This window comes from Quercus lobata, chromosome 5 (assembly GCF_001633185.2).
Source record: "Quercus lobata isolate SW786 chromosome 5, ValleyOak3.0 Primary Assembly, whole genome shotgun sequence".
NCBI classification, from domain to species: Eukaryota; Viridiplantae; Streptophyta; class Magnoliopsida; order Fagales; family Fagaceae; genus Quercus; species Quercus lobata.
Genome location: NC_044908.1, coordinates 46,573,543 through 46,583,854, shown reverse-complemented (window position 1 = coordinate 46,583,854; position 10,312 = coordinate 46,573,543). Strand labels below are relative to the sequence as shown.

Genomic DNA, 10,312 nt, shown 5'->3' with positions numbered 1-10,312 from the left:
TTATAATTCTTAAATCACATTAATTCAAACGGTAAGGAAAAATATATGACTACATAATAGAAAAAATATAAGAGAAAAATAGGTTACCTTAAAAGAGTAATGCACGACTATAGCAATTGAAATTTGTCAAGACAATTTCATATATTGCAAAACATGAACCCAAAATTTAGATGTTAAAACTTTTAAAAAGCCAAAAGAAAGAGTAAAGAATCAAAAAAAAAAAAAAAATGTATATGACTACGTAATAGAAACAAAAAAAATAAGGGAAAGATGGGTTGTTATCCATGGCTTAAAAAATTGAAGAGTCAGCCAAAAAACATATGACTACATAACCAACTAATATTTTCTTTATCAATGTTAATCTATTTTTTATTTTATACATTTTAGATGGAAGGGTGGTGATTGTCGGGTATGACTTACCTTTTATTTTAATGAGAAAATATTATATCACCCATTAACTAAATAAAATGTGAAGATTAAAATCTAATACTATTTAATATGATATATTAAAAAAAAATAAAAATCTTTCAATTAAAAAAGTACGAGGTAAGGCGAAGCTGTGGTTGCCAAATCCTGAACGTCTCTTCATTAAAAAAAAAAATCCTGAACGTTTCGTTGAGTACATCGAAAATTACCATTTGACTATCTATATATAAAGACAGACTTAAAAGATTATTGGCTATGTATTAATCCACTAACAGTAACAGCTACTTAACATAGTAAAATATTGAAAATCATAAGTTGAGAATTTTTTTTTATTTTATTTTTTTTTATAAAAACAAATACACTAAAATATTGAAAATCATAAGTTGAGATTTTTTTTTTTTTTTTTTAGAAACAAATACGGAAAAAGTAGTTCTATTAATATGGTCATAAAATGTAAGAGTAAACTTTGTGTGTCTCCTTCATCTCTCAAATCACTGTTGCTCATTTCTTTGCGTCTGGTTTTCTTCCCCAAACTTTGTCAAACCCTCTCTTGTTCCTGAACATACTTCAAAACTCTCTCTCTCTCTCTCTCTCTCTCTCCTTGCTCTCAGTTCCCAAAAACCCTGCCTTCTTCTCACCTCGAAATGCTCGAGTTCAACCCCATATAGAAGCGAAAGAATGAAAAAATATGTAAAAATGTTTTCTCATTGATCTTCAACCTCACAAGCCCCCAGCCTTGTCCTCTAGCTTTAATGGAAGGTATGACCAAACCCATAACAACAACAACCACCACTAACACAACTAGCACACTGATCAGCGACAAAGCTTGTCCAATAAGCTTAAAGCTCTCTTTCTGGTTCTCCCTCACAACTCGCCCACCTGGTCTGATAGCGTCCAGCTTTGGTTCATAGTAGTATACGGTACTCTATATATACTTTCTATCAAAAAAAGAACTTTGGCATATAAATGGGTTCCTACTCTTATAACTCGAAAAATTCTTCATATGGTTATAATAACCAAAACCCTTCATTCGGCCCTGAGTTTCAGAGGCTGTTCGATCCGTCCTCGAATAGTCTAGGAGGGTTTAATGGGGTTTTACGAGGCGGGTCTGCGCTGTCTCACTCTTTGGTTTTGGATAGCGAGAAAGGAGAGCTTGTGAAAGCTCCGGCAAGAGTTGGGAAGAAAGGGGTGTCGGAGGCCAAGGCTTTGGCGGCTTTGAAGAGTCACAGTGAGGCAGAGAGGAGGAGGAGAGAGAGAATCAATGCTCATCTTACTACTCTTCGCAGCCTTGTGCCTTGCACTGATAAGGTAAATTTAATTTTTGTTCGTTGGTTCCTTATAATCAATAATAGAACTAAAGCATATATATTAATCGTGTTGCTCATAATCAGTGATCGTAGTAGTACTAGCTAGACACTTGTCAGTTTGTTTTGTCTCTCTATTTTATGTGATTGTTGGGTAATTGATTTGCATATTCATATAAATGGTTGAGCTTCAAAAATTACCAAGATTGAGTAAAAATAAATGAAATTCTTCAGATTATCTTGCTGAACTTGATGAGCTCTCTAGTATTCACCAAAATTAGGAAGTTTAATTTGATAGATGAATCATAAAGATTAGGTATCTTATGTTTTGAAGTGTTAATTAGATATGCATACCCCATATTGTGGCTGAGAACAGATAGGAAAAAAGAAAGATGGTCATGCTGAGTGTTTCATATTTCATCATTCAAACGTGAGCGAGGAAACAAGATTTTCACCGGGCCTCTTGGAATTGCTATACTTTTTTTTTTCCTTTTTTTTTTTTTTTTTTTTTTTTTTTTTTTTTTTTTTTTTTTTTGCCCTCTTTCCATAAAAAGAAAAGAACTTTCAATCTTATGTCGTAAAGGGTGTGACCTATGTTAGGTCCATAAGATACCACAGCTGTTGATTCAAGAAATGAAAGATAAACTCTAACCTTTTATATATTTCAATTCCCTTTCCATTTCAGAAGCAACTAAGTTGAGGTTTAAAATTATTTTGTGGAAAATTGTTAGGCCAAGATGTTAGTAAATAGCATTTTATGTTTATTTTCCAATGCTTTCCTTTAACGACAACAATAAAAACCAAGTTAAGTTTTTGGACTGGTTATGGATATTCAACAGACTAAACATACTTTTCTTCATATAACAAATGTAAATTTGAATTAGCAAGCAGATTGTCAGTTGGAGCTATGGAGAGTCTAGATTTTTAGCTTCTGTGTATTTTACTGGCATGATGTACATTTTTCTAATAAATTCAGACAGATTCTGTCTATGATTTTTCGAGAACCCGCTAAACATGATGTCTGAAGGAGCCTAAGCGTTGTTTGGATACAACTATCCAAACTTATTTTGCTAAACATTGAAAATATTATAGTAAAATAATTTTTAAATATGTGAATAGTGCTGTAAGACTTATTTTTAATAAAAAAGTCGTTGAAAAGTGAAGTTTGTGGGTCTCGTGAACAGTATACAGGACCCACTAATATGCACTATTTACGGAAAAAGTCAACAACTGCGGCTTGAAAAAAATAAAAATAAAAATAAACGCGGCTTGAAAACGCAGGCTTGAAAACGTAGACGTGAAAATGCTGTATCCAAACCGGGCTTAAGGCTGTCAATATTATATTGGGTCTCTCACGTGTTATAATATTTTTGGTTTTTGTTTACTGGAAATAAAATTGGAGATCCAAAGCTATACTATTATGCAACAAGCGTATATTCCGCCGAGATGATGTCCATTATTGAAATTAGCTTATTTCTCATCCAATCATTGGTGCTTTTGGATTGTCAACTCTAGATCTAGGAGTTGTTAAGTCAACTTCTTGATTCATCATCTTTATATAATATAACATTCATGACATCAAAACTTAAAACTAGGACATTAATCGTAGCAGTTAAAGTATACTATACTTCTTGACAATTCAACAGTTTTTTTACAGTCCCAACCTGAACCTGTAAGTCACTAATAAATTACTAAATAAATGCACTACAGTTGCCTCAGTTTCCTTTCCATATACGTAATCTGTACAGTGTTCATAGTTCTGGATAAGTGAGTGTGGCTATCGTCTATCATATAGGTGTGAATTGGTCTTGAATTATTGAAGAATTTTTCCCCAAGCAAGTGGTCAATTAATAATGTTCTTGTCTATGCACATCATGTGCAACAGAAGAAATGGAATGTCTTACTATTTGGTGCCGAAACCATTGTGATAATTATTTGCCTTTTGGTTGGGTCACTTAGACTGTTGATCAGCACTGTTTCATGCTAGTTCTTTTTTTTTTTTTTTTTTTTTAAATAATTGTTAAAATAATAATGAAGTAATTAAATTCACTATTTTATAATAATTTTTTTTTTTTTTTTTTGAGAAACCTATTTTATAACAACTTAAACAGTCCAGACTAGTGAAATTTTTTTATGTGTTAGTCTGTAATCTAAGCTTTTGAGACAAGTGAAAATTTATCTATAACCTTATGATGAGTTTTAACCATAAGTATATCCAAGCAACAGATGATTTATAAGAATTACTTGAGATTTATTTTCTCTCTTCATACCACATAGTCAGCAAGTACGTCACACACACACCTCTATATATATATATATAAATTATTGGATAGTGACTCGAGGATGAGCATGAATGAATAGTGGGGACAGTGCCAGCTGTTGGGTTACGGGTGCCTTTAGTCTTAGTCTTTGAGTATTACTATATGGCTTAGGTATGTGTTGCTTAATTTATATTATGATATTTTATCATTTATAGGAACGTAAGCAAGCCACTAACTACTGCGTGAAGAAACAACTATTACATTTTTTATAACTTACAAGATTGTTACTAATCTTTTTTTTTTGTTTGATAGCCAAAAAAACTTTCTTTAGTAAAGCCTATAAGTTTTTTTTTTTCTTTGCTTAAGTGATTATCACGGGGCTCGCTGAAATTGACCAAGTCAAAGGTTTCATCTTAACACGTTACTCGACAAAGTAACAGATTTATATATTTCTCCGAATTGCAGTCAACTTAAGTGTACTGATTAATAGGTATACATTAATTTCATTAAGAGTTTATTAATTTTGTAGATAACAGTTTTTGATAAATTGCTGATTACATTGTTAGAGAAGACTTGTGTTGATGGTACTGCCAAGTTGCTTTTAGCAGTATATCAACAAATTTAGCTGCATATAGTAGTAGTTGGGTCCAACAAGCATATACAATTAGCAGGCTATTGACCACAAATTTATGTAACTTTGTTCTCTTATAAATGTTCGTTTTCTTTTTTATACAAGTAGATAGTCACTTTGAATTGATATATTTCTTCCTCTAGATGGACAAAGCTACATTGCTTGCTGAAGTAATCAGCCGAGTGAACGAATTGAAGAAGATTGCATGTGAAGAAAGCCAAGGCTTTCTCATTCCAATGGATGATGATGAAGTAAAAGTTGAACAATGTGATGATGGAGCAGAAGATGGTACAGTGTCTTACAGGGCATCTCTCTGCTGTGATTACCGACCCCAGCTTCTCTCTGATCTAAGACAAGCTATTGATAATCTTCAAATTGAGTTGGTGAATTCAGAAATATCAACCTTGGGAAGCAGAGTGAAGAATGCGTTTGTTTACACTTGCCAAGGTGAAAATATGGACATGGAGCAATGCCAAGGTATTGCAAATAGTGTTCGTGAGGCCCTGAATTCTGTACTGGAGAAAGCTGCTGCTGCTTCTGCCTTACCAGAATACTCACCAAGAACATTCCCAAGCAAAAGGCGAAGGACCACTTGCTTTGATACCTCATGTTCATCTTCATGATGAAAACGCAGAAATACCATTATTGAGTAATCCTGTATTGAGAAACAGTACCTCAAATGGCCAATAGTGAAGTATCTTCTAATGCTTCTAGTAGTCATCATATATATTGATTCCATCTCTGTAATCACAAACATAGTATGGAGAGGTTAAAAACTCCCAAATGCTTTTATGTATTGTAAGACATAACACCGCCAACAGACATTGGAATCAGTTGAGATAATTTAGTAGCGTCTTTGGGTTATTATCTGTCGCATTTATACGAATCTTATGGGAAAGTGTCATATAATCTTATGAGAAGTTGGTGTCATTTACAATTTTTTAAATTACACTTTATTGAGAATTCTATCTACAAATTAAAAAATATTAATTGACAGTCTTGTCCGTGCATTTTTTGGAAAAAATAAGTATTATGCTTCATATAGAGAAGAAAAAAAAAAAAAATATATATATATATATATATATATATAACATACGGTAGAATGTAGAGGATACAGGTTTGAGAGTTTTGGTTCAAATAAAAAGTTTAAATAAACTTTATAGTAACAAAACTAAAAGTATTTTAGGAATTTCGTTTTCATATTATTGTAACTATGTCATAAACATATTTTGTTCCTATCAGTGACAAACTAATTAAACAGAAGTGTATGTAAGTATGGAACATAGCGGAGTTCTAAGTAATTTTTGAAAATACAATGAAGCTCGATAAATTTATTATAAATTAATCAAGGGGGGATGAAGTATTAATTTCACCTTTTTGTTTTCTTCTTTTTAGCAACAACCAGAAAACACCCAAATTTAGCAAGAAGCTCAAACTAATACAACTGGATCTTGTATTAAAAAAAATTAGAGCACCCTATAATATTAAATCTTTGAACGCAATACTCCTGCAGTTCTGGTAAAAAAAAGACCTTCCAGTTCACTTAACAGTTTTCTTCGGACCTCCCTTAGAAATGAATCCTGTATATTCTTTTATTTATCAATTTTGCATTGGTAGACAGAATCTTGTTAGCGATCTAAAGAGACATGCATCATTTTTCTACTTACCGAAACAAACGAAAAAATAAAAATCTTTTGAATTTTTGAAGTGTCTTCTGTTTAATAGAGAATAATGCTCAGCTTTGTTATCTCACTAATTTACTTCCACCTCTTCTAGACAATACAATGGTAATGCATCAATATTGGGACCATATTATTATGAGAGTATAAATCAATTGATTTTTAGCACAAAGATCATTTTTGTTAGGACATATGTGGAACTTTTTAGATACATATGTTATGTAAATTGGTTAATCATTTGACAAAACGCACTTTACTTGTAATTGGGTAGATCTAAAATGAGTTTAGTACTTCAAGGAACAAGAGTTCAAGTTTAGTACTGAAGCCATGCAAATCTGTCCAAGAAACAAGTGAAGAAGTGTTGTTCATTAAATCACAACAGATAGCTCGACAGATCATATCTATCGAAGTTTAATGCTGATGCTTGATAGCAGCTCGACAGAAGCTGTATTTATCGAGAATTACGAAATTCAGATTTTCAGATCTGATTTCACACATATCCATATGTATTTGTGTAGGGTTTCTTTTCTTACAACTTTAGGCATATATAAAGATTATTTTAAGGGCCGTCAAAGGTGATGCAAGATGATGCAACTTAATGAAAAGTCATTGTGCATGCAAATTATGACCGAAAACAGAATTTGCCTTAGTTCATCATATTCTCTCTAGAAACTACTGCGTATTTGCGCCAAGGGTTTTGTGACCAAGGAGCTTCCTGATCTTCATTGTTAGATAAATTGGAGAACTTTGCAATCAACAAATTCCTCAAGTTGGTGTGTTAGTCACGTACTAAGATCCGTGCATCATTGGTTAGTCACGTACTGGGAGCCGTGCATTGAAAGGAGAGATTGTCTCTACATTACAAGCATAATTGGCTATTGGGATAAAGGTTCAACTGTAGGTTGATATTAGGTACTGAGATTCTTTTTGCTTGTAACTGCTTGTTTTGATAATAGTGGATTCTTGGGACTGGTGACCTTAAATTCATCCAATGGGGTTTTACTTCGGTGGTTTTCCTCATTCGTAAATAAATCACTCATGTCAAATTTATTTTCCATTGCATTTAACTTAGTTGGTGATTTGTTTGTGCTACTACATTTTTTGCATGTAATTGAATCTAATTAATTCACTTGGCTAATTAATTGATTAAGTTACCAAAGGGATCAACATATTCTTGGCCTATCATGTGGTATCGGAGTAGCCATACTCTGATTAGGGTTAATCTTTTCTATGTGATCCATTAACTGTTGTTGTCATGGCTGCAAATGGCATGGAAAGATCTTTTATTTCAAATACATCTGGCTTTTCTAATCTCTATTTGATAGTGTTTCAGAAGATGTAAGTCTGAAAGTTATTTGAAAGCTATCTTGAGGATTATTGAAAAAGTTCTTAGTATGACAAAGAAGAAACTAGACTGTCTCAGAATGAAAATGTGTAGAGGAGTTCGTTTGAGAAGGGTGAAACTTAAAGGTTTCCTTCTTAAATGGCAGATGAGAGAGAAAACCATTCCTACTAATTTGTCATGCAAGCATGAAGTGTGCTTTATGATGAAATTTGCATTTAAGGTAATGGACACATGTTTATGGTACTTGACAGTGGATGCTCATGACACATGACAGGAGACCACTCTCTCTTTAAGGTTTTCGAGTCTAAGAAAAGTGGAAATGTCACTTTTGGTGATGGGAGCAACTCACAGATAACAGGAAAGGGAACTATCTCTCTACTTGGACTGCTAGACATTGTAAATGTGTTGTATGTAGAAGGTCTAAAAGTAAACTTGTTGAGCATAAGTTAGATATGTGATCAAGACTTCATGGTGTTGTTCTCAAAAAGGAAATGCCTTATGTTGAATGAGTCTGGGAAGAAACTTATAAGCGGAGTCCACACTCTGGATAATTGCTAAGGATTGGTACTTGATGCTGATATTGTGTGCAACAGTATTCAATTGCCAAATGAAGACTTATAGCACCAAAGGATGGGACATGCTAGCTACAAACATCTGTCAATTGTATCTAAGCATGAATCAGTGTTAGGAATACCAAAGCTCAGCAGGGTTAGCAATGTTGTGTGTGGACCGTGTCAGCTTGGGAAATAGACGAAAGCAAAACATCCAAGCACTCAGACATCAGCTACATCTAGACCTTTGGAGCTAGTACATTTGGATCTCATGGGTCCAACTAGAACCGAATCTCTTGGAGGAAAGAAATACATCATGGTTGTAGTAGATGATTTCACCAGGTACACTTGGGTCATTCTTCTAAGATCCAAGTCAGATGCTCCTGAGCACATTGAAGTTTTGTGTACAAGACTGCAAAATGAGAAGGGCACGAAGATTGATCAAATTCGCAGTGATCATGGTAAAGAATTCGAGAACTCATATATGGAATCATTTTGCACTAAATCTGGTATATCTTAAGAATTCTCTGCTGCTATTACTCCTCGGCAAAATAGTGTAGTAAAAAGAAAGAACAGAGTCATTCAAGAGATGGCTAGAGCCATGTTACACAATAAAGATGTAACCAGAAATTTATGGGGAGAAGCAGTCAACACCGCATGTCATATGGTTAACAGAGTGTATTTCAGACCCGATACAAAGAAAATTCCCTATAAATTGTGGAAGGGAAGAAAGCCAAATGTGAAGTATTTCAGAATCTTTGGAAGTACTTGTTTCATCCTTAAGGATAGAGAAAATGTGGGAAAGTTTGTCTCCCAAAGTGATGAAGGAATATTTTTGGGATACTCCTCCACAAGCAAATCTTATCGGGTGTACAACAAAAGAACCAAGAATGTGATGGAAACTGTCAATGTTGTTATTGATGAAGCTTCAGATTCTAGTTCTGAGAAAATTAGTGAGGAAACACCTAAGGCAATTCTTCCTTCAGAACCTAAGGGTGTTCAAGAAGTAGTTGATCAAAAGCTCATCTCTCTAAGTACTCTAAGTGTTGTAGAAGTCTCAGTAGACATTCCTACCTTACCTGAATCTGAATCTCATGAAAAGAAAAGACCTGCCTCAAGGATCAAGCTGAATCACCCTCCTGAAGCTATTGTGGGAAATATGAATGAACTTACACTAAGAAAGCGTACAATTGATAAATGTGTTGCTAACTTTGTGTCTTATTCTTGCTATTTGTCGTAGGTTGAACCCACCAAAGTTGAGGATGCTCTCCAGGATGAAAGCTAAGTGAAGGCCATGCATGATGAACTGCTCTTATTTCAAAGGAATGGTGTTTGGATCTTAGTACCTAGACCAAAAGGAGAGCACATCATTAGCACAAAGTAGATATTCCGCAATAAAACTGATGAGGAGGGAAATGTGATCCGCAATAAGACTCGTTTGGTGGCCCAAGGATACACTCAAGTGGAAGGAGTAGATTTTCATGAAACATTTGCTCCTGTAGCTCGCATGGAATCCATCAGGGTTATTTTAGCCCTGGCTTGTCACTTAAAGTTCAAGCTTTACCAAATGGATTTGAAGGCTGTTTTCTTGAACGGGTTTCTTAAAGAAGATTTCTATGTTACTCAACCTAAAGGATTCATTGATCCACACTTTCTGGATCATGTGTTGTACCTCAAGAAGGCTCTCTATGGACTAAAGCAAGCACCAGAGCTTGGTATGACCGGCTTACACAATACCTAGTCTCACATGGTTTCACAAGAGGACAAGCTAATCAAAATCTTTTCATAAAAAAGGAGAATGGTGAGTTGATAATAGCTCAAGTCTATGTTGATGATATCATCTTCGGGTCTACAAAGGATGAACTTGCTCATGACTTTTCGAACCTTATGCAGGCTGAGCTCGAGATGAGCATGATTGAAGAGTTGAGTCATTTCCTTGGATTGTAGATTCGCCAGCAAGAGTCAGGTATATTCATATCTCAATCTAAATATGCTAAAAATCTTGTGAAAAAGTTTGGTTTGGAATCTGCTAGTCCTGTTAGAACTCCCATGAGCCCAAATGTTAAACTCACTATTAATTTGTTAGGCAAAAGTGTTGATTCATCATTATATAGA

At 34.2% G+C, this 10,312-nt stretch overlaps 1 protein-coding gene across 1 annotated transcript; it reads left to right on the top strand.

Moving 5' to 3' along the window:
• Positions 1-917: 917 nt before the first annotated feature.
• LOC115993090 (putative transcription factor bHLH107) lies at positions 918-5,488 on the top strand. The gene is made up of 2 exons (XM_031117369.1): positions 918-1,734; positions 4,766-5,488. The coding sequence occupies exons 1-2, from the start codon at positions 1,393-1,395 to the stop codon at positions 5,243-5,245; spliced, it is 822 nt and encodes a 273-aa protein (XP_030973229.1). The 5' UTR covers positions 918-1,392; the 3' UTR covers positions 5,246-5,488.
• The last annotated feature ends 4,824 nt before the right edge of the window (positions 5,489-10,312 follow it).

Bases quoted from the DNA above. Each gene is read 5' to 3' on its own strand.
- LOC115993090 (XM_031117369.1), top strand. From the start codon at position 1,393: ATGGGTTCCTACTCTTATAACTCGAAAAATTCTTCATATGGTTATAAT. The intron at 1,735-4,765 runs GTAAATTTAATT...TTCTTCCTCTAG, and splicing joins TTGTGCCTTGCACTGATAAG to ATGGACAAAGCTACATTGCT.